Genomic DNA, 24,188 nt, shown 5'->3' on the forward strand with positions numbered 1-24,188 from the left:
GGGGTCCGGAACCTAACCTGCTGTATGAGTGGGTCCCTACTGTATACAAAACATTACTACCAGTGGTCTTTGCAGAGACTGAATAGAGAAAAGGAAATCAAGGTATTCTATTGTAAATGTAAAGGTGGTGAAAAGTGGTGTTGATTGTATTGAATATTGGTGCTGCTACTAATTCAGTATGTCTGGGCCCACATATGTTTTTCACAGGGCAAACCATCATACAACTTGGAAATATCACATATTAATATCAGTCTGTTAATATTTTCACTATTAAATCTCTGTTCCAGATGTTTGACACAATAAAACGTCTGAGAGAGAAGTCTTGTTTTCCCACAATAGCTGCTGCACCTGGGCCAGAATCTGCAAACACCAATGAGGTATCCCCAAAATAGGAAATAAATAATACAATTCTAGGCTCTGGACTCACAGGTCAAAATATTTAAATGTAACAATAAGTATCCTTATATGATTAATAAAATTGCATGTTTTACAAGTGGGAATCCACTTGGAACGGAGAAGCTCCCACTACCCATACACCTTGCTGGGAGAACCCTCTGTAATGCCCTAGCCACATCTCTGTAGTACATGAAGTTGTAGGCTCTCTGGCCCCTGAGAACTACTTGTGCTTATTCCCTTCCATGGCAGGGTGGACACATGGACTGTGGTTTTAAGCTGAAAATGCAGCATTATGGTATCTGTGCTGTTGCAGCCTAAAATGTATTATGAGCACTACACACCATTGCATTGATGAAGCATTTTCAGAATGCTGATTATCTGTTGGGAACAGGGTAGTCATAGTCTGCTTCACTCCCCAAACATATTGTGGGAGCTTTATTTAGAGGAAAGCAGACCTATAACTACAATGAGTATGCTTTGCACTGCTACTGGAAAGGTGCCAAAAGCTGAAGCTAGTGCTCCTTGGTTAGCTGTGGGAGGCTTGGGACTTGGAGGTGGAACAGTGTCACAATATTATTTCAATTAAGCCTACAGAGTCTCCACAACATATTCTGTTATGCAACCCTTCTCCATTGTTACTTGATTTATTTCAGCTATTTTTTTCATTAATAAATAGTCTGCTTGGGTTTTTTTTGCTGATAAATAAGATACAAAGAACTCAAAAGGACAAGGAAAAGGCTGAGAGGAAGAGGAAGGCAGACGCAGCCAGACGTCATCGCCAGAAGATCATGGCCCAGATGTCTGCTTTGCAAAAGAATTTCATTGAAAGTCACAAGCTCTTATATGAAAATATGCAAGAAACACAGGGAAGAGATGTTATGGAAGAAGAGAGGTAGGAAAAGAATAATTAGTAATAAATTTTAGAATAGCTTTGGCAATAATCACTAATAGGCAAAAAACCTTGTGGTTTAAGAATGTACCTATAGCCCACAGATATTTCTATCAAACTTTAAAAAGCAGGGAAATTGGGCAGCTATAGTGAATGCACCAGGGGAGCAGGAGACCTGACCTCCTCTCTGCGATATTGGACTTCCCTACAAATTTGTCAAAATGCAAAGAGTTTGGGTGGTCTTTCACAGTCCAGTCCACTTCCTGTGTAGCTTGGAAGAATTGGTAACGTGCCAACATATGGGCTATAGGTACATTCTTAAACCGTAAGGTTTTTCTCCTATTAGTGAATTTCTCTGCTTTTTAATCCGGGAGTTAAGAAATGGGATCCTGTGCAAACTTGCTGAGAATGGATTGATCATTTGCATGCTTATTCAGTGGGATTTACTCCCCTGTAATCATGCTTAGAATAGGTGAAACTGACCACAGGGAATGGGGAAGGAGGGCTGAGGGGAGGAGGGGGATGGGAGCATGCAGGAGGGGGAGGGGAGGAGATTGACAGGTTTGATCATTTGCATGTTTATTGAGTTCAGTGGAATTTACTCCCGTGCAATCATGCTTAGGATAGGTAAAACTGACTGGGGGGGAGGGAGGGAGGGATGGCTGGAGTGGGCAGGGAAGGAGGAAGATGGGAGGGGAGGAGGAAGGGAGAGGAAAGGGGAAGAAGGGGAAAGCCAGGTCTGATCATTTGCATGCTTATTGAGTTCAATGGGATTTACTCCTATGTAATCATGATTGGGATTGGTAAAATTGACCATGGGGGAGGAGCAGGGGAAGGGGAGAGGACAGGGAAGGAGAAAGGGAGGGGAGCGGGGAGAGGGAGGGGATTGGAGGGGAAGGGGCAGGGGAGGGCAGGTTTGATCATTTGCATGGTTATTTATGCATGCTTATTGGTATTTACTCCTGTGCAATCATGCTTAAGATAGGTAAAACTGGCCATGGGGAGGAGGAGGGGGAGGGGAGGGGGAATGAGGGGATTAGAGGGGGAGGGGGAGAGGAGGGAAGGAGCAAGAGGGAGGGGATAGGAGGAAGGAGAAGGGAGGGTGGGTTTGATCAGTTGCATAGTTTTTGAGTTCAACGGGATTTATTTCTGTGCAATCATGTTTGGAAATGGACTGCCTTCAGGTCGACCCCAACTTATGGTGACCCTATGATATGATTAGGTTTTCATGGTCAACGGTATTCAGAGGTGGTTTTACCATTGCCTTCCTCCGAGGCTAAGAGGCAGTGAATGGCCCAAGGTCAGCCAATGAGCTTCATGGCTGTGTGGGGATTCGAAACCTGGTCTCCCAGGGCGTAGTCCAACACTGACCTGGGGGAGGGGCAGGAAGAGGAGGGGGAGGGGGAGGGGAGGAGATTGGGTGGGTGGGCACTGGGCAGAGGGGAAACCCCTTTCCTTTTCAAAAGGAAAACATTGTGAACAGTATCATTACTTTTCAGGGTTTTCCCCACCTTTCAGGGTTTCCCTCACAAAACTGTCCCTGGCCACATCCACCTTTATTTCACTTTGGACAGTCATGGCTTCTCTCCAAGAATCCTGGGAAGTGTAGTAAGTGAAGGGTGCTGAGAGTTGCTAGGAGATGGCCTGTTCCTCTCACAGAGCTTCAATCAGAGCAGCTGACTGTTAAACCAATCTGGCGGGAAGAGCTCTGTCAGGGGAATAGGAGCCCCCTCTCAGTCCCCTTCACAAACTACACTTCCCAGGATTCTCTGAGGGAAGCCATGACTGTGTCACATGAAATCTCAGTATGGTGTGGGCATGGCCCCCTGATTAGGCAAGCCCAGCAGCTGTGAGTCTGGCTTTTAGAACACTGACAGTTGGTTCTTACTGAGCATGCCCAACATTATCATTCAGTTCAATGCAAAATGTATTAAATTAATTAAAAATCAGCCAGGCACTTTTTAAAATTTTAAACTGCAGAAGATGAGGGTCAGGGTATGGGGCAAGGTAAGTAACAAGATTACAGGTACTCTGTGAACATGGCTGATTTTTAATGAATTTCAACAGATTATGAGAACCCTGAGAGAAAAAAGTCCAAAAGGGTTCTGCCCCCCCCTTTAGATTTTGAACTCTTGATTCTTTCTTAGTGTTTTGTTTATCACCATGAAAATTGAGAGGGTTGTTAAGCACGTGTTTCTGAGTTCAGGACTATAAGTTTTGTGAGGTTTTGTTTTGAAATGAGCTTATGGGAAGCATCAGAATGGCATGGGGGTATTTTCAATTTAGCATTGTGGAATGTGAAAAATCCACACTGGCTATATTATACAGCCACTCTCGTATATTTTTGATTTGATTTTATTGAAATAGAAATTGCAAATATTTTTGGTTGTTTGCGTGAGAATGTCTGTTGACTGGAATCTGCTAGTTTGAATCTTGTTGTGTCTTTATAACAGCCCGCCAATTATAGATTATACCAGAATTGCCTTGGGACCCAAGAGAGGGCCATCTGTTTCAGAAAAAGAAGTGTTGACATGTATCCTATGTCAGGAAGAACAGGAAGTGAGGCTAGAGTGTGCTGCCATGGTTTTATCTGCCTGTGTTCAGAGATCCACTGCCTTAACCCAGCATAGGGGGAAAATGCTTGAACTTTCTGGGGGTATGTATATCCTCTCTCCAAGCTAGCTGCTTGCATAAGCATTAATATTGTTTTAGATCTCATTTTGAGGCTCTGTCTATTAGATCAAATTACAAAACTAAAAGTCATGTTATAAAACACTTGTGTATGATTTTAAAAGTCATCTCAGTGGAGTGCCATGTAGCTGAGAAATCATCCTGTTGGTGCCTTCTAATTAGAAAAAAATCTCAAACCCTAGTAATATCAAATGCAAGAGCAAAGCTGATAAATCGTGCACAAATCTCATTTGATGGTGAAATTCTTAATTGATATTAAATAATAAAGAAGATCAAGAAGTATTTTTCCCATGAGTGTAAGGTGTACAAGATGTAAAAGATGCCTCTTTAGTAGAAGTAAATGTATGCTTTTGCTAGAACAGACTTTGCAAAACATGTTTTCATTTGACTAAATGTTGTAATCATCCTTCATATCATTTTTTCTTCAATAGATAAAATAGATCCTCTTTTCATGGATCCTGATTTGTCATGTGGAACTCATACAGGAAGTTGTGGTCATGTGATGCATGCTGCCTGCTGGCAGAAGTAAGCAGATATATTTTGTAAACTTTATATTTATTTGTTTTAGCTATAGGGTTTCAATGATCGCTTCCAAGGTGCTTAAGCATATTAATGGCCAAGCAGCTTCAAGTATCTCAGCAAAAGAAATGAAAGCAGACTAGGATGAGTGTATAATCAAAAATCAAAAGGCAAATAAAAGCAATAATATTGGCTGTGCTGCCTGGGGCTGATGGGTTGTGGTCCAAAATATCTGGAAGGCACCAGGTTGGAGAAGGCTGCCATTTACCATATTAATCTGGAGCTCTTGGAATTCTGCTTCCTGCACTGCCTACTGGGATTGAACTAGCCATGGTCTGCACTGCATCCTGAGTTCTCCCACTGCACTGCACTTCTTGTCATCGCCCACAATATCCTGTAGCTCATTAATGAGGCACAATGTTTTATATGACTGGTGCAGAGTTGTCCCTCTGTTTCTCCTATGTTCAAACATAAAATTATAACAGTAAGAAAAGTGCACAATGACAAAGTTTTTTGATGCAAAAAACAGGTACAACTGCTCTGTTTTTCCATGTTAATGTCAGAAACATTCCTTTTGGTTGTCCATTTGAATATTGCAGATACTTTGAAGCCATTCATCTAACTCGCCAACGTCATCACGTTGAACAGGTTTTTGACTTGGAGAATGGAGAGTATCTCTGCCCACTTTGCAAATCTCTATGCAATACTGTGATACCCATTATTCCTTTGCAAACACACAAGATGAACAGGTATGCTGCAACATTTAATTCTCTTTTTATTTTAGTCTGACAGCAATATTCTTGTGGCGTATATGGGGAAAATGTTTGTTTTATTCGTGTATGACTGCTTTATACCAGTAATTATTATGAAACAATACCTATTGTATGATCTTATTCAACCTGTACAAAAATATCAATTTTGGATGGCTGAAACAAATTTGATAAAATGTAGCTATTCAAATATCAACTAAATAACTAAATAGCTGTTCAAAGTGTCTATTATACAAGGCATGAACATCTCAGACCTGGACTCCAGGGATTATATTTTTGATTATGCTTGTGAAAACAATTACCCTTTTGTATTTTCAGTGAGGATGCAGAGGTGGTGGCACAACTTCTGTCTTTGACAAAATGGATAGAGATTATTATGGCCAGGATATCTGGTTACAACAAGAAAAACAATGAAGGTCTGTATATTTTATTCATAATGTTACATCCTTAAAACGATTCAGGTTGCTGAATCTTTAAACACATAGGCATTATTTTCATATTGGTTATAATCTTGAGCAGCATTACAATTCTGTTGTCTACCGTAATTATAGATAATTGAAATAACTTCTAAAGTCAGGCTTCTCAAAGTGTTAACTAGGCCTCTCTAGCCGAGTATGAAGCGTTACAAAAGAAGTTAGTCCCCAACCCTCCCATGAATATCGAAGGGTTTATGATTCTCTCTCTCTCTCTCTCTCTCTCTCTCTCTCTCTCTCTCTCTCTCTCTCTCTCTCTCTCTCTCTCTCTCTCTCTCTCTCTGTGTGTGTGTGTGTGTGTGTGTGTGTGTTGGTTCATGGTGCTGAAGTCTACTGCAGATTTTCTACCTCATTTTTAAATTGTATTTTTCTTTAGTTATATGCTTCTCATGTAGTCATTTGAGATGTAGGATCCATTTCACTTACATTAGGTTGGTTCCCTCAGCCACACCTTTTTATCTTTTACTTTATTGGGTATGCATTAGAATGGCTTTTTGACTATTCTGCAAATGAAGCTCCCAGACTTAGGCTGAAGATTGATATTCAAAGATTAATTTGGTTGCATATTGATCCAGGCAGCTGCACACTGCACTTGCCATCTAATTTCCCAGAAGAGGTTGTTTTATAGGAATTATTAAGGCTAATTTTTTCTCATTGCATGATCTAAGAAATTTTACTGTAAAATGAATAATTTTATATCGTTTGGTTGAACTACAGTAGTCTGACATGGATTTATTTCTTTTTTTAAAAAAAGAAGCAAAACAGATTGTGCCATCTGTACTTGACAGAAAAATGGAAGATGCTTCATCTGAATTCCATTCCATTCTTAGCTTTGGAGTTGATCCTTTGTAAGTTTTAAGAGTCACATTTCCAATTTCTTTAGATAAATCTGGAAGATATACAATGGGCATTGTCTTCTGCTTGGTGAAATAGTTTTTAATAAAAAGTATCAATTTTGAATCTAAGTGGCCTGTGATGATTACTATCTCTGATTATCAAGCAAAACTCTACCAGAGTTTTGTCTAATTATTGACCATAATCATCCTTAGGATATAATGTGAAAGTTTCTGGTTTTTACCTTAAGCATGCAGAGACCAAAGAGTAATGTATAATAATGAACAAAAGCATCTGGCTGAAAAAGGATTTCCTTTTACCATGCTAATTCAGTGACAATTGTGAAGTACAAATAAATACAATTGTAAATTTTCTCATACTCAATTCCTTGAACTATATCATCACTGATTCACAGTCTGACATTCTCCTGTCTCCCTCTACAGAGTCAGGTATTCTAATAGTATCAAGGAGATGGTGGTTCTCTTTGCCACTGCAGTTTACAGAATTGGATTAAAAGTGACACCCAATGAAACTGATCCACGCATTCCTATGATGACTTGGAGCACATGTGCATTTACTGTCCAGTGTTTAGGTAAGCAAGAATTTATTTCACAATTTGGATTTCAGCTTTTTTTAATATTATATATGAAAATAGCTAGAGCTTTAAACTTGGAAATTCAAGAAAGCTACTAAAATATAATTTCTAAAATAAGAGTACAGGGCAAAATACTAGATAAAGTGTACAGATACTGGACAAAAATCAGAATCTTAACAGTCCCCATTATCAAGCTATCCCATTTAAAATGAATATTTAAATGCTGAGGTCCCCAGCATGGTACCTTTGCAGACCAGGACACCCTCAGAAACCCCATTGGTGCCTGATAAGGCCCCCTGCCCTCCCAGTGTTTGCTTATTTTAAAATGAGATGCCCCTAGGCTCCAAAAGATAGGAGAGCCCTGGTGAAATGCTTCGTTTTAATTTTAGGAAGTAATTGTCTCCAGTATCTGCTTCTTGTACTTGTTCAGCTAATACTATGGGTATTTAGCTAGTTCATAAGTCACTTCCAAAATCTATTTTAGTTGAGAATATGTCAGTATGCTCAATTCCCATGGACTGCAAAATGGCACAGTATCTGTATTTTTTTTTGGCTCTATAATAATTGGTGTGAAAACTCTGCTCAGACTTCAAAGCAAAAATACTGATACGTGTGTGTTCTTTGAAATAGTGATAATGTAAAAATTAGATGATATCATTCAAAGGGTGGGCACCAGTTTGTTGCCGTAGATTTAATTGGGCTTTTTAAGCAATTAGTCATGAAGAAAAGTGATGGGGAGAGCCAGAGATAGTATTAATATGTGTAAAATTGCTAAATAGACATAACAGACCAACCCCTGTGATGAGCAGATGATAGTGCTAACATAGAAGTAAGTCTTACTGAGTATAGTGGGGCTTAATTTGTCACAGTAACACTTTAGTGTTTATATAGCACATATAAGTATTCAAAGTGCTTCTCCAGTGCATGTAAGATGACCTCAGGTGGTACTTGAGCTCCCCCCTAGTGGTTGAAGGCAAGACTTGCTGTTCTTTTTTCTTATTCTTGAAGCTTCTGGGTGTCATGTGGACCTTACCTCCAGTTCTGTCTTGCCTTCACCCTAAGTAGTTGTTCAGTGCTCTCCCTGATTACTTCTCTGACTAAGGCCTATTTGTTTATTTGTCTCTTTGTGTGTGTGTGTGTGTATTTTGTGCCTTATTATGACCCAGTTCATAACCCCTTTTTTCTTCTTTGGGTGCTAGTTTAAATTTTTTACCTCAGCCACTTCTCCACCATCCCTATTACTCCACTTAGATCCTGTCCTCCTTTCCCCATCTTTCTTCAAAAAAAGAGGGGTGGAAGGAGCCCTTTGTGTGATTCCTCTTCTCGTTGCCTCTGTCTCCGAAGAATCCTCCCTCTTCACCATTGGTGTGCCCTCCATCTTGTCCCCCTGCACCTGCTTCCAGTCTTTAAGCCATAAAGCCCCAGAACTGTCCATCCTCTCTGGACCAAGCACCTTTGCAGTGATGGAAAAAATAATAAAGAAAAGCCACATATACAAGAAAGATCTGCACAGTTCCAGTTCTGGCTGCAAGCATACAAGGTGCAGCACCAGCCCCTGTGCCACAGAATTTGTCAGCAATGATGGATTGGACCAACACCTCTGACTCTCAGGACAAAGGTGCTTTGGCAGCTAGCCAGCTTGGAGGCACAGCTGCCTAGGGCTCTTTCATAAATATTTGTGGACCTACCTGAGACACTTCTCTACTGCCAACCTGGGGGACTGAGGAATCAGCAACAATGGTGTGTCTTTCTCCTTTCTACTGAGGCAGATTCCTTACGAGAAGGAGTCTGGGAAGTTTAGGAAGGCCTTGGATAAGAGCCAGCACTTGACACGCAGAAGCTTGAGGGCTGAAGAGGAGTTGTCAGAGGAGGAGGGAGGCCAATTCATTACAGGTCTGGTATCTATTTTTTCTGTGCAGTCCTCTTTGGAGGAATTTAGGCATGTAGAAGACTCTCCTGGTGTTCAAACTGCGCATTTACCCTCTGCTGCCCCAACAGTCCACTCCTTGCTTGTTGTTCCTGTGCTTAATTCCCAGCAGGAACATGCTTCGTCAAATCAGCCTCAATTTCTTCAAACATGCTACAACACTTAAAGGAGGTGCTTTTGGTAGTTTTGACTAAAGAACAGATGCTTGCCATGCCATATATTCCTCAGACCATATCAAGTCAACCTCCTGGAGCTGTGTGCAGCAAAGTTAACAGCCCAGCACTTCACATTGATGAGATTTCTTTGGTCAGTATTAATAAGAACAGGCATCATAACCACCAAAGCTCATTTAAATTTTCAGGACAGGACAAGATCCCTGGCACTTCAGAAGGAAACTATCTTGCTCCAGAGGAACATCTGAACTCCTTGGCAGCAGAACATCTAAAGGGAGATGACAACACACAGGCTGACTGGTTGAACAGAAAGCAACTCGAACACAGATAGTGGAAACTTCATCCAGTTGTCTTTAAGCAGATCACAGCTCTTTTTTGCAAAGTTCAAGGAGACCTCTTTGCATCCCCACTCAGTTGTTGGATCAACAGGTTCTTCTCCCGATATTCAGCACCAACAGCAGAAGCAGTAGATGCTCTCAATTCTTCTTAGCCTCCAGGGATCCTGCATGCCTTTCCACCAATTTCTCTCCTGTTCCAAGTTCTGAAGAAGATTCAGGAGAAGTGGGCAGTAGTGGTGTCTGGCCCCGGAGACCCTGCCAATTTGGTGATGTCTCCTCACTGGCCACTTCCTCTTCAGGAGGACCTACTCCATAACCTGGGTCCAGCACTATTAGACCTTGGAAATGGAACAGAAATGTCTCCTCAAGGCAGGATTTCCATGCTCAGTAGAGGAAACCGTGAAGTCCTCCAGACATCCTTCCACTAACTGTCTTTATCAAAGTACATGGAAAGCATTTGTGCTATGGTGTACAAAGAAGTCAATTGCCCCAAGAAAGGCAGGTAAGTCAGAAGTCTTGCCCTTCCTGCAGGATGGTCTGTCTATGGGCCTCAAGCCAAATACATTGAGCAGCAGGCATCTTCCTTATCTTTGGTCCTCTCAAAGGCAAATCTCTTGGATGTCTACTATTCCTCGAACAATTTCTCATTGGGGCTACTTTGTCTTCCTTCCAATGCAGCATAGATTCCCAACATGGGATTTACACAAAGTTCTCACTGCATTTCAGAAACCCTCCTTCAAGGTGTTAAAATCTATCTCTGTATGATTACTGTTCTTAAAAGTTCTGTTCTTAGTAGTCATCACATAAGTTCAAAGAATCTCAGAATTAAATGCCCTGTTGGTGGTCAAACATTTGTGCATTTTTCACAAAAACAGAGTGGTGCTAAAACAAACACACCATTTCTCCCTAAAGTCAACTTATATTTACCTCCACCAGCTAAGATATTGGTCCATTCTACCAGGGCAACAGCTACTTTGTGAAGGAGAGATTTTCAAGAAAAAGCTGCCAAAGTCTGTTGGGCAGCAACTTGGCTAGTCCTAATACATTTATTAGGTATTGCAGAGTTAATGGTTATGCCTTGCTGAGGCAGCCTTCAGGAGAAGGGTTTTACAACACATTCTTCCAGGCCAGTATGCAGCATACTTCCCAACCTCTACATGGGTTAGCTTCAGTATGTTCCACCTGAGGTCATCTTACATGCTTGGGGAAAACAGCATTGGTGTTACCATGAAACAGTACTTCTGTGTGCATGTAAAGATAACCTCAGGGCCTCTCCCTAATTGTTGTTTGGCTCCCTAGTAGTTGTTTGGTCACTTACAAACCTTTTTCAATTGTTGCAGAGAGGGTCCTCTTTTTTGTCTGTCATCCTTTTTGTTGCCGTTCCGTGTTTGCTCTCTTTCTTCTATGTGGGTTTATCATTAAAAACTGGAAATAAAGTCCATATGACACCCAGAAGTTTCAAAAAAGAAAAAAGAATGGGAAGTCTTGCTTCAACCACTAGGGGCAGCTCAAGTCCTACCTGAGATCATCTTTACATGCATGTAGAAGTATTGCTTCACAGTAAGACCGATGGTCTCTTTCCATACATTCTTCTCAGCCCTGTTATGTAGGCCAACATTATCTCTAAATTCCAGATGTTGAGATAAAATTATTTGCCTAAGACCATCTAGTATGTTTACAGTCAAGGTGAAATTTGAACCAAGTTCCCAGCTCACAGTTAGGTCCTGTGCTATACTAGCTTTCACACAGTAATGTGCTGGTTCAGTCTTCATAGACTGAAGATTAATAGAATAACAGATATTTCCTGAATACATTTTATGAAAATATTAGTGATGCATGGGCCTAGCTCTTGCTGAGATAGCGAATCTGTGCCTGGCATGTACAAATTCAGACTACAGGAGGGCTTATCAGATAGATTCTAGCCCAGCCTTCCTCATGACCTGCTAGTGTTGTATGGAGGAGCATTCAACCATGTGAACCCTCTCCTGTAGTCTGAAGTGGGAACATGCCACATATATGTCTACTATCCCAGTGAGAATTAGGCTTTGGATACCAACTGAATTGCATAACATCCAATAAGATAAAAGTAAATTACATAAATTTATAAGGCGTCCCTATGCTATGAATGAATGCATAAATATAGATTCAAAACCAACATGAGCACTTTCATTAACTTATTTGAAAACTGAAATGCAAAACATTTTGACTGCTTGTAGATTACATGACTCACTACAAACTTTGTTTCTTTTTAAGAGAATCTTCTAGGAGATGAGGGCAAGCCTTTATTTGGTTCTCTGCAAAATAGACAGGTATGAATGTTCAGAAATGTAATATTACTATGAGATAATTGCCATAGCAATACCAAATGTATTACCAACTATATTATCAGTTCCCTTAGAGGATCTCCTCCCCCTTTTCGAGTCTTTTAACAGCTATCTCCCATGTTACATTATATACATGTTTTGCAAAGTTTTCATTATTCTTGGGAAAATGGCAATAACAAATATACATCACACAACAAACCTGGAGACAATTGTATGAGTTATGACACTCTGGAAGCTACTCTGCAGTTAACACAGCTAAGTCCTGAGGTCAAACAGCAAGGGATTTCTCTATTATGTTTTATACATCTCTAAGCTGGTATAGCACAGTGGGGAGGAGAGCCTGGCTGGGAGTCCAGAGTCTGTGAGTTCAAATCCCCGCTCATGTCTCCTAGGTGTCAAGGGCCAGCTAAAGATCACCCCCACAGTGAGTGGCTCAGGGGTTACATGCCCTGCCACCTGTGCAGCCATGGGCAAGCTGCATAGCCCCAAGGAGCCCAGTTGGCCCCCAGCTGGCAGTTGCGGACAAGGAAGGGGCTGGCTTGTGCAGCTGTGGCAAGCTGAGCAGGCCTTAGCCAGCTGGGGAGGACTAGCCTCAAAGGGAGGCAATGGTAACCCCCCTCTGAATACCGCTTACCATGAAAACCCTATTCATAATGTAGCTATAAGTCCGGATCGACTTGAAGGCAGTCCATTTCCGTTTCAGTCATGGCCATTCAGAAACCATTAACTGAACATGTACATGCCTACTCAAAAGCAAGCTCCATTGGGTTAAATGGGACTTACTCCCAGGTTAGCATGTGTTGGATTGCAGCCTAAGTCATGCTCAGAGTAGACCTTTGAAGTCATTTGACTTAAGTTAGTCACATCCATTTATTTCAGTGGGTATACTGTGAATATGTTTAGTCAGATACAACCTGTGACGTAAGTTCCCAGTGTGCTGCAGTAGGTGAACCATTCAGCATCTCAAACATTGCACTTTTTATTACATGTCATTCAGGAAGCTAGTTATTACCTATTCATAAAACACTTTCAAATGTGAGAGTGATGCATAGTAGTACTCTTGTGTTTTTAATGAGTTTGTTTTATATTCTCCAAATAAAAAGTACCAAAAAAATTGAAAAATACAGAGGATCCAATGCTGTGGAGCCTATGAGTGATGTCCGGCAGTATCATCCTGCACGTGCAATTGACTTTGAGTTGTGCAATGAGACTTCCCCTTCTGCTCGAATGCTACCCCAACCCTCTGGAACTGATTTTGAGTCTGTGCATGGGGCTGCAGGGAAGGAGAAGAGGAACAGGATGTCCTGTCATGTCTGTTGGCACAAAGTTGGATAGCGCCACATATATTTCATGTGCTCAACTAGGCTTTGGACTTTCAATTGACAATTGCCATCACCACCCAATTAAACAAGACAATTTTGAAACCTGGGTTAGGGATTCCTTTTCTGTTGGGCAGGGAGAGGATCTGAACATTCCATCAAGTATACATAAATACTGAACATTCTTAAATAGTTCTTCATATTGTGGCATATATATAATTTTTCAGCTAACATTTGTTTCATTTGTAAACTTGAAGTTAAGCAGGAGTTAGCAACCCAAATGCCATCCCCTTTAGTTACCTTTTTCCTTACTTGCTATCTGTAAGCAGCCCAGATTCTGGGTGCTATATATCTCCAGCCACTAGAAGGCAAATTTCTTTGAAGAAAAAACATGGAAAAGCACAATCCTCTTTTAATTAAACCTTTCTCCTATATCACCTTGCCCACTAGCACAGTGGTCTTAAAGCTTTGCTACAGTTTGCCGTTGCTCAGAGGTCTACATTTCCACAAAGCCTGATCCAGCAACACCTTGTACGTCTCCTAGGAGGTAACTTTTTTTTTTATCATAAGTTTTGGAAATAAGTAAAATCTTCTTGAAAAGGTTCCTTTCCTGACACAGTTACATCATTCAGGTAAGAGGCACCAAGTTTTATGGAGGGTTGTGGGGGGGTTTGTATTTTGTCTAGGGAGCCTGAAGAAACAAGAGTTAACAAAAGGGGGGGGTCTTATTTCTATGCAAACCCTTCCTTCTCAATCTACTGTAGCTTTATTGAAAACATAATCAGAATGTCCATAAAATATATAATGTTTTGCTCTTGTAGTTCTTCTGCCCAGGTTAAAAGTGGAAGACACACCATCCCTTCTAGATGTAGATCTCTTTCATGTTTTGGTAAGTGTGTGTTGACTTCTTTTAACACTGTTGCTCAAGTTTTGAGATTGTGTGCAGATATTAGTCCCGTAGCTTGTACAGTCTGGAGTCATGTCTGCAGGAGTTCCTGTTGGTAGTCCATTGTGAGAATTATATTGAGAATGCTTTTGGTTTATTTTGGGGTTGACTTGCATTTCCTCTTTAAGCCTAGAGTTTGTCACAGAAAAACTGCTCCTACAAACAGACTTTTTTCCTCTGAAGCTATCTGCAGTGCAAAAATGCATTTTGCAGATATGGTTTGAATCGAAACTGTGACTGCAAGCAGTCAAAGGCTGCAGTGAGCTCCTTTGAAAGCATGCGCTCTGGCAAGCAGCTGATGAAACTCAAAGGGGCTGGCTTTTGGTGCCGGTCAGATAATGTTGGGTGTTGGGCAGGTGGTCATGGGTTGATGACAGTTGCCTCACAGGCCAAATTAGGACTCTTGCCGGGTTGAATTGGGCCCACTAGCCAGAGGTTCCCACACTTGAACCTATATATTTGAAGCATATTTTCAGTATGTTAAAGTGGTTGTAGAACTACTTATTTAATTTCTTATGAATGCCAAGATTATGAGTGTCTTATTTCCTCTGTAGGTCAGTGCTGTGTTATCATTTCCATCTTTGTATTGGGAGGATACTGTAGACTTACAACCTTCATCTATTAGCTCTGCCTGTAATAATCTCTACCTCTTCCACCTGATCACTATGGCACACATAACACAAATTATCCTCACTACAACTACAGGTAATGATGTCTTTTGTGTTTAGATTTTTCTAGAGAACACAGTAAAGTACTTTTAGGTGTTTTGGCAGGAGAGTTTTATGCTTCCCAGTTGTCAGAAACAGGGCTGTGGAGTCGGAGTCAGAGTCGGTAGCAATGTACCGACTGCGACTTCCAAATAAATTTTGATTGACAAGAAGCAATTTTGGGTGGAGTCGGAGTCGGACAGTAGAAAAATAGAGGAGTCGGAGTTGGAGAGTAGAAAGATAGAGGAGTCGGAGTCGAAGGTTTGGTGTACCGACTCCACAGCCCTGGTCAGAAATAGTTCCATGTATTTGTAAAGTGGGGTGTTCACTCACTGATATTCCAGGGGCCTAAGTGGTGGTGGTGGTGGTGGTGGTGTGTTACAGAGAGTATCTACTGACAGTAAAGATCCCCTACTCTTGCCCAAGATTCGCAAGGGGACTTAAAATGGTTCCTTGCCTCCCCCCAACTTAAAAGTCTAGCCACAGTTGAGCATACATATTTCCTTCATATCCACACCAGCTTCTGGCTGCACAGCAAGACTGGTGGAGAAGTGAAGCTGCCACAGAATTTGCTCTGTGCACTAGCACACTGCACATTTCCTTTAAACCATAGTTTAACTGTGCTTGGAAAGGATGTGTGAACCAGGTCATTGGCTGTTAGTTTACACTTAAATGTATCCAGTTAGAAACAGAATGATTACTGTGTTCATTGGATGGAACGTCAGTACAAGTGTGTCAACAATACACTGACAGCTCCCATGTTGGTGGACATCATGCTGACAAGTTATGTGCCTGTAGTAAGAGAACAGAGTACAGCATTAGGTTCCTTTCTATCATTGCACATGTGTATGGTAGTGAGGGTGCTTTTTAAGTTCTTAACTTTTTATAAGAAACTTTTTTCTCTTGTTTATAGTCTTACGTTTTGCCATGGGGATTTTGAATGTCTGGTCTTATACCTCTACTATGCCGCCACTTTGGTTCCGTATTTCTTGTATAAGAGGCTATAGGAAGCTAGATAGCTTCCTGTATTAAAAAGAGTGTCATCTGTTTGGCCTCTGTTAACTCAATATCTTTGTTAAAGTAGTGGAATAATAAAGTGCCTGAAAAGAGCCAGTATGTAAGCTATTTAGTCTACCTATTTTTGTGTGTTAATTATCCCAGGCTGAATGTGAAGGTGGTAAGCATGTTGTTTCAACAAGATAAATACATGTCCATGCCTCTGCCAGTGTATGTTTCACTCTTGTCAACAGCATCAGGACATCATCCTCAACAATATTATTAAGGCAGTGATTACAAAGACCTCTCTGCCTTTTGTTTTGCATGGGTGTCTTTTGGGCTTAAGGCTGGGTTTTCCACTGGCCTGGCATAATGAAGCTGATGCAAATGATAGTCAATTTGTTTGTCTTGGATTTATAAGTGGGGCATGTTGTTTATTCCATGCGTACTGATGGCACCATATAAATAAGTAATTATTAATGGAAAAGGAGTGGGTCTTTATAAAAGTGAAAAAGTACATGAAAATGTGTCAGTGCTACTAAGTAAGATGTTTTAACCTGAAAAAAACACCCCAGAATATTTATTTTTGTTTTAACTAATTTTTGCACAGAGGGTGTGTCTGCTCAGGTACAGAACTATAGTGAGGAAGCACGAGCAGCTGATTCTTTCTGTAAAGAAGTTTGCCGGTACACAAGTGGGTAAGTAGCTTTTCTGCAACATGTCTTGATGAATAAGGAGTGTATAGTAGTGATTTCAATATCTTTATTAGGACAAACAAAATATCACAAAATAGCTTCCAAGTTCTCTAGAACTCTTCAGTAGGGTAGATGGTAAATAAAGCTGGGGAGGGGAGGAAGAATGTAGCTGGTGATCAAACCATGGAGCCTGCATCTGGTCAAAGTCTCAAAACCGAATATAGGAGGAGGTAGCAGGTATTCCAATGAGCCTCTGTTAGGTGCTATGCAGGTTTCAAGTTGCACCTAAGCCTCCTGGAAGAAGGAATACCTTAACCAGCAGCCAAGCTTTTTCCTTGCTTCCCCCACCCTCTCCAAACCTACCTTTGTTTATCATCTAGCCTGATGAAGAGTTCTGAAGAGAACTCAAAAGTTTGCACACACTTTGTAACGTTTTCATTGGCCCAATACACGTATTGCTCTGATATGATCTTGGAATTTTGCTTAAAGGCTGACATTGCTGCCTTACTGTATTGTCACCCTGGGCTCCTGCTGGGAGAAAGGGTGGGATATAAATCTAATAAATAAATAATACCGTTGATGTTTTACATTCCCCAGGAAAGAAGGGAGAAAGCTTTATCATCACATAAGGATCTGGCAAAGCTGTAATATGATGCACAAAGTTCCTGTAACAGTTTTTACCTTTCCTTTTTTTAACTACCTTCGAGCTTCTAGGCATAACCTGTACCGTGTTTTAAATCTGTTCGATTTGACCACCAATACCAAGTTGTTAAGGCATCTTTGAAAAGTAACACATAAAGATGAAGAACTTCTTTAAGGCTTTGAACCACTGTTTCAGCCAAGGTTCTGGGTTCCCATTGCTAATCTGGGCATAAAACTTCTTTCCAGAAATGCCCTTCCTCCCTGGTGAGGTGCACCTGTCTCCTTTGTTATTGACATTTAGGAGGAATTTAAAAACATTCTTGTTCACCAAGGCAATTGATGGCTGAAAGATACTGCTCCAGGCAACCATGAAATGGTTAAGTTTGAAGGATATGTGACTGTTCTTCAGTGCTTTTTGATGTTCGTAATGTTTTCCAGTTTTTTTATTTCAGTTTTTTTAATTGTATTTTTTTGCTTTGTTGTTTGCTGCCCTGGGCTGCTTTGGGAGGAAGGGCAGGATAGAAGTGTAATAAATAAATAAAACCTTGTTGAGAGTCGAAGGTCCTAAATACATATATTCAATCTGTGTTGCAGATGCTATAGCCAAACAGTTCCAGGCTGGTATTTGTGGGATTGTATTCAGAAGGGCATCATATCCTACCTTCGTTGTGCTGCTTTGTTTTTCCATTACTTGATGGGAGTGCCTCCACCTGAGGAACTTTTGTTGGGTAAGTTGCAGAATGCGGTAATCTCAGCATGGCAAAGTAGGGTCAAACTAAAAATCTGCTGAAAAATATCAGCTGCTACAAAATGGTTGTCAAAACTTTCTTTTGATATCAATAATCCCCGTTCATAAAAATCTGTACTTTAACACCAGCTACTCTGCTTCATTCAGTTGTCCTCACTGATCTTGAAATGTGAATGTTTATTAACTGTTTTGTTAGTAATTGCATTTATCATTCATCATTGTAGCAAGGGGTCTGTAGTGTAGTACTGGTTTTTAGCTGCTCTGATTCATTTTTTGAGCAATTGTTGTGGTCAAAGTAAAAAGGAGACATGTTTAGGATAGAGCCCTGTACTGAATGGCTCTTTTAACTATAGTGGCACAAAATTATCCTGGCCCACCCTCTCACTGCCTCTCTCTTATGAAATTATTTCTATCTAGCCTTTCGGTCTAAATCTGATCTCCCATAATAGACACACCTACACTGAAAATGTCACACCTTACAAGGAGGGTTGACACAGGTATTCCCAAAGTAGTTGGGCAGTATACACTTGCACAACAGACCTTTCCCCCCTTCCTCCCTTGCATGCACCCTACACTCTCCCCAAATCTGCTTCAGAGGATTGGGAGAACCCCTAGAACATATTTAGGGGTCATGTAGGGGGAGGAGAGGAGGAGAACATTCCATTGCCCAAGCAAAAATCCATGCACTGACAGAACAGTTGTCTTCGCACTACATTGGATTCCACTTATTGGCTCCCACATGTTTCTACACAGAGGTAGCTCTTGTCTTCTTCCTTAACATGGTTTACAGTTTGTGCATTCCCTGCAACAGTTCACTTTGACTTTTAGAGAAAATGTACTGGCAGCTTTCAATGTGATCCTGTACGTTACCCTCCACATCAGTGAGTCTCTTTATGGATTTCTTACACAAAGTAGTTGTAGGCTATCATTCTAAACCGACTATTGTCAGTCTTCTTCCACCAACCTTCACATGTTTTTATCTGATGCATTTTTACTTTATAAATCTGCATTAACTTGTAACAGAAAAAGGTTTTGTTAGTAGCTACAGTTAATGGTACATCTAATATCTTCTTCCTTTGCAGTTTCAGAGGAAGGCCAGTTCAAGGCACTTTGTGGGTACTTGTCTCTCCCCACCAATCTGTTCTTGCTTTTCCAAGAATATTGGGATACTGTAGAGCCTTTGCTCCAAAGGTACAACTTTTTGTCGTGAGAACAATATACTTTTTTAGGTACTCACATAGAACATAAGATTGTCCCATCCTGTAAAAACTGTTGCTGTTTGATGGATATGAAATAGCTGCTTGATCAAGTATGGGCAGCTAGAGATGGGGAAGAGATAGCTAGTTGGGAACCATAGAGTTGAGTGGAATCAAGAGATTCACTAGTCCAGCCTTCACCAACTTGATGCCCTCTGGATGTTAGAGTACAGCTCCCTTCAGCCCCAGCCAACACAACCATGCTGACTGGGGCATGTGGTAGTTGAAAGTCCAAAACATCTAGAAGGCACCAAGTTGGCAAAGACTAGTTTAATCTAACCCCCTGCCTCAAAGTGGGATGATTTTGCTACCAGTGTTTCACAGCCTATACAACTTAAACCACTGTGTATTCTATCAAGTGCCCCATATAAAGGTCTGCTGCTCCAGATGACGAAGTTGCACATTACAGTAAAAGACCAGACCCATGCTCAGAAATGTGATGTGGATGGGCTGAGAGTACATAGTGTGTGGATGTCTGTCATTGTAGAACAGCCACAACCTTAATACAGGCAGCCTAATATGTTTCAATTTATTTAATTGCATTAAACATTAGTAAAGAAAATAGGGCTGTGAAGTCGGTACGCCAAACCTTCAACTCCAACTCCGACTCCACCCAAAATTGCTTCCAACTCCACAGCCCTGGAAAGGGCTGTAAATGTCTTTTTAAATTGGAAGCTCTCATAGGAGCATTTTTATCGCTGCCTGAATATGCGCTGATCTTGGCATCACAGCATTTGTCTTCGTCTGGGTCCTGTGTCATACACTGACACACAAAATGTTTTCCATCTTGAGTTATGGTGAAATGCTCAACTACAGCTGACTTCATGGGAAGCTTCTTTGACATTTTGAATTTATATTTTAAAAAATTTGTCAATCAAAATTTATTTTGAAGTCGGAGTCGGTACATTTCTTCCGACTCCACCCAAAATTGCTTCCTACTCCAACTCCCTGACTCCGACTCCACAGCCCTGAAAGTAAAGCTTAATTTTATAAATTCTTAGTTCTTTGTTATCCCAGTGCATTTGCATTGAGAGGGTCAGCTCTGCCTTTATCTATGGCCTTAGGAAAGAAACACATTTTGGGGGTGCTGCCCATCAAGCCAACCTTATCCTACTGGGGATCCAGTGTGCCAAACTGAAGCACCAGCCTTCAGATATTTATGAAAGGCTTTATTCATCTGTCAAAGGCTGGGGTGGGGAACCTGTGACCAAAGGCTTTATATGGGCCCCCTACCTGATTTCATATGCAGCCCTTGGTCACAGGTTCAAGGGCTGTATATGGGCCCCCTACCTGATTTCATCCTCCTCTAGGATGCATACCTTAACATGGTGAGGGGGTTTGAGAGTGTTGAAGAAACTGAGAGCAATGCCGTCAGGAGTCTAGACCAATACGCTACACTCCTAGCAGGGTCACCCAAGGCAGAATGGCCAAAGCTGAAACACCAGACTAAGATGCATTCAAACTTAGAGGAAGGCAATGGTAAACCACCTCTGAATATCTCTTACCATGAAAACCCTATCCAAAATGCAACACATGATAGTGTTGGAAGATGAGATCCCCAGGTCAGATGGCACTCAGTGAGCTACTAGGGAAGAACAACAGACAAGTACAAGTAGCACTGTGACTAATGATGCCACTGGGTCAAAGCTGAATTGAAGCCCAGAGGCTGATGCGCACAGATGCGAAAGGAGAGACCAGAGTTGCACGACATACACAATAGGAACATGGAATGTGAGAAGCATGAACCAGGGAAAGTTAGAAATTGTTAAGCAAGAAATGGAATGCAAGGTCTGCGTGAGTGATATCAATGAGATTTAATGGGAAACCTAGTGACATAACCATCATCCAAGTCTATGTTCCAACGGCAAACACAGAAAAAGAGGAACTGGAGAGATTTTACGCAGACATACAGGAAGAAATTGATCACACACCAAAACAAGATGTTCTGATAATCATGGAGGACTGGAATGCAAAAGTAGGGAACAGAGAAAAACTAGGAATTGTGGGAAAATGGGGCTTAGGAGATAGAAACGAAGCAGCAGAAATTCTGCGAAGCCAATAATTTGTTTCTTGCTAACACATTTTTTGAGTAACTGAAAAGATGGCTGAACATGTGGACATCACCAAATGGTCAGTATAGGAATCAAACTGATTATATAATTGGTAGCAGAGAAGTTCCATGCTTTCTGCAAAAACAAGACCAGGAGCAGACTGCGGTACAGATCATGAACTGGTAATATCGAAAATCTGGGTAAATCAGAGAAAATCAGAGTAAAGCTGAAGAACAACAACAAAACAATCATCATGCCAAATTAAATAAGGAACAGATTTGAGGCTTTAAACTTAGTTGATAGAGCACCAGAAGAATTATGAAGTCAGAGACGTTATCAGGGAAGAATGCAAAAAGACAATACCTCTACTTAAAAAGAGAGAAAGGCCTCAATGGATGACTGACAAAACTCTTAAAATAGTTAAAGAAAGAAGGAAAGCAAAAGCAAAAGGAAATAGAAACATGGTCAGAACCCTAAATACAGCGACTAGTACGTAGAGACAAAGAGAACTATTACAATAGTTATTGTATAGAAATAGACGAGGACAACAAAAAAGGTAGAACAAGAGCCCTATTCCAAAAGATTAGAGAAATGAAAGGGAAATTTAAACCAAAAGTAGGGATGTTGAATAATCAACAGGAGAACACACTAACTAACCAAGATAAAATAAAAGGAAGATGGAAGCAATACACTGAAGAACTATATGAAAGAGATGCAAGGATGAGAAATTCATTACTGGGGAACCATATGATGAAGAACTGGAAATTTTACAATATGAGGTGAAAGCTGCTCTTAAAATACTTGGAAGAAACAAATCACCAGGAACAGATGGCTTACCAATGGAGTTGCTACAAGTTATTGAGACTGAATCTGTCCAAATTTTGACAAACGTTTGTCAACAAATATGGAAAACAAAATAATGGCCCACAGACAGGAAGCATTCAATATACATCCCAATTCCAAAGAAAGGGGATCCCAGGAAGTGCAGTAATTATCAAACTATTGCCTTAATATCCCATGCAAGTAAAGTAATGCTCAAGATTCTACAACAAAGTCTCTGACCATATATGGAGCAAGAAATGCCAGACATCCAAGCCGGATTTAGAAAGGGAAGAGGTACCAGAGACCATATCGCAAACATGCGTTGGATAATGGAACGGACCAAGGAATTTCAGAAGAAATTCACCCTGTGCATTATAGATTACAGCAAAGCCTTTGACCAAATGTCAAAACTATGAAAAACTATGGAATGCTTTAAAAGAAATGGGGGTGCCACAGCATCTGATCGTCCTGATGCGCAACCTATACTCTGCAAAAGAGGCTACCGTAAGGACAGAATATGGAGAAACCGTTTGGTTCCCCATCGGAAAGGGTGTGAGACAGGGGTGTATTTTATCACCCTATTTATTTAATCTATATGCAGAACATATCATACGGAAAGTGGGACTGAACCAAGATGAAGGAGGTGTGAAAATTGGAGGGAGAAATATCAATAATTTAAGATACGCAGACAATACCACACTACTAGCAGAAACTAGTAATGAATTGAAACAAATGCTGTTGAAAGTTAAAGAGGAAAGCACAAAAGCAGGACTACGGCTGAACGTCAAGAAGACTATAAGTAATGACAACAGAAGATTTATATAACTTTAAAGGTGACAATGAGGACATTGAACTTGTCAAGAATTACCTATACCTTGGCACAGTAATTAACCAAAATGGAGACAATAGTCAAGAAATTAGAAGGACTAATTAGAATTAGGACTGGAGAGGGCAGCTATGAGAGAACTAGAAAAGGTCCTCAAATGCAAAGATGTATCACTGAACACTAAAGTCAGGATCATTCAGACCATGGTATTCCCGATCTCTATGTATGGATGTGAAAATTGGACAGTGAAAAAAGCAGATAAGAGAAAAATCACCTCATTTGAAATTTGTTGGAGGAGAGCTTTGCGCATACCATGGACCACAGAAAAGACAAAGAATTGGGTGTTTGAACCATTTAACCAGAACTATAATTAGAAGCTAAAATGATGAAACTGAGGTTATCATACTTGGAGACATACTGACAAGACATGATTCACTAGAAAAGACAATAATGTTGGGAAAAACAGAAGAGAGTAGAAAAAGAGGAAGACCAAACAAGAGATGGATTGATTCCATAAAGGAAGCCACACACCTGAACTTACAAGATCTGACCAGGGTGGTTTATAACAGATGCTCTTGGAGGTCGCTGATTCATAGGGTCGCCATGAGTCGTTATTGACTTGAAGGCACATAACAAAACCTGATTTCATGCAGGTGGCAAGGAGGGAGAAAATGAGGGGAAAGGGAGGTGACAGACAAAGAGAGAAAAGAGATGAGGTTCATGCCTGTGCACTGCCAGTATTCCTTGGCAACACTTGCATGTGTGTGTTTATATACTGGGGGTGGGCATCTGTAGATACCCATTCCTGTCTTGTCTCTTCCCTCATTTTGCCACCAGTGTGTCCAGACTCTTGCTATCTACTTTACAGTAGGGCCCCACTCATATGGCAGGTTAGGTTCCAGACCCCCGCCGGAAAGCAAAAACTGCCAGAAAGCGGATCAGCTGTAGCATGGGTGTCTGGAACCTAACCCGCTGATCACACCAGAGGAGTAGATCAGATCTTCCCCTCCTCGGGCTCGAGCAGGAGTCTGATCGCGCCAGAAGAGGAGAAGATCGGCTGTAGTGAGCTGCAACTGATCTTCCCCTCCTCGGGCGCGATCAGCTCCAGTGGGAGTCTGATTGCACCAGAAGAGGAGGAGATCGGCTGTAGCGAGCTACAGCTGATTTTTCCCTCCTCTGGCGCGGTCAGCTGGAGTGCGGAGAGCTCCAGCCCCCCTCCAGCTGATCACCCTGCTGGCACCGTATTAATGG

At 41.1% G+C, this 24,188-nt stretch overlaps 1 protein-coding gene across 2 annotated transcripts in view; it reads left to right on the top strand.

Annotated features, from left to right (window-relative positions):
- Nucleotides 1–24,188, top strand: part of UBR1 (ubiquitin protein ligase E3 component n-recognin 1) — a 122,270-nt gene that overhangs the window by 80,973 nt on the left and 17,109 nt on the right. For both annotated transcript variants that reach the window (XM_061611261.1, XM_061611260.1), the window contains exons 28-42: nt 288–377; nt 1,104–1,288; nt 3,739–3,941; nt 4,408–4,501; nt 5,095–5,244; nt 5,584–5,681; nt 6,493–6,586; nt 7,016–7,164; nt 11,859–11,914; nt 13,699–13,795; nt 14,070–14,137; nt 14,749–14,899; nt 16,508–16,595; nt 17,829–17,962; nt 19,065–19,173. In XM_061611261.1, the coding sequence (XP_061467245.1) occupies nt 288–377; nt 1,104–1,288; nt 3,739–3,941; nt 4,408–4,501; nt 5,095–5,244; nt 5,584–5,681; nt 6,493–6,586; nt 7,016–7,164; nt 11,859–11,914; nt 13,699–13,795; nt 14,070–14,137; nt 14,749–14,899; nt 16,508–16,595; nt 17,829–17,962; nt 19,065–19,173 (1,766 nt within the window). The remainder of the gene's footprint in view (nt 1–287; nt 378–1,103; nt 1,289–3,738; nt 3,942–4,407; nt 4,502–5,094; nt 5,245–5,583; nt 5,682–6,492; nt 6,587–7,015; nt 7,165–11,858; nt 11,915–13,698; nt 13,796–14,069; nt 14,138–14,748; nt 14,900–16,507; nt 16,596–17,828; nt 17,963–19,064; nt 19,174–24,188) is intronic.

Source organism: Rhineura floridana, chromosome 2 (genome assembly GCF_030035675.1).
Source record: "Rhineura floridana isolate rRhiFlo1 chromosome 2, rRhiFlo1.hap2, whole genome shotgun sequence".
NCBI classification, from domain to species: domain Eukaryota; kingdom Metazoa; phylum Chordata; class Lepidosauria; order Squamata; family Rhineuridae; genus Rhineura; species Rhineura floridana.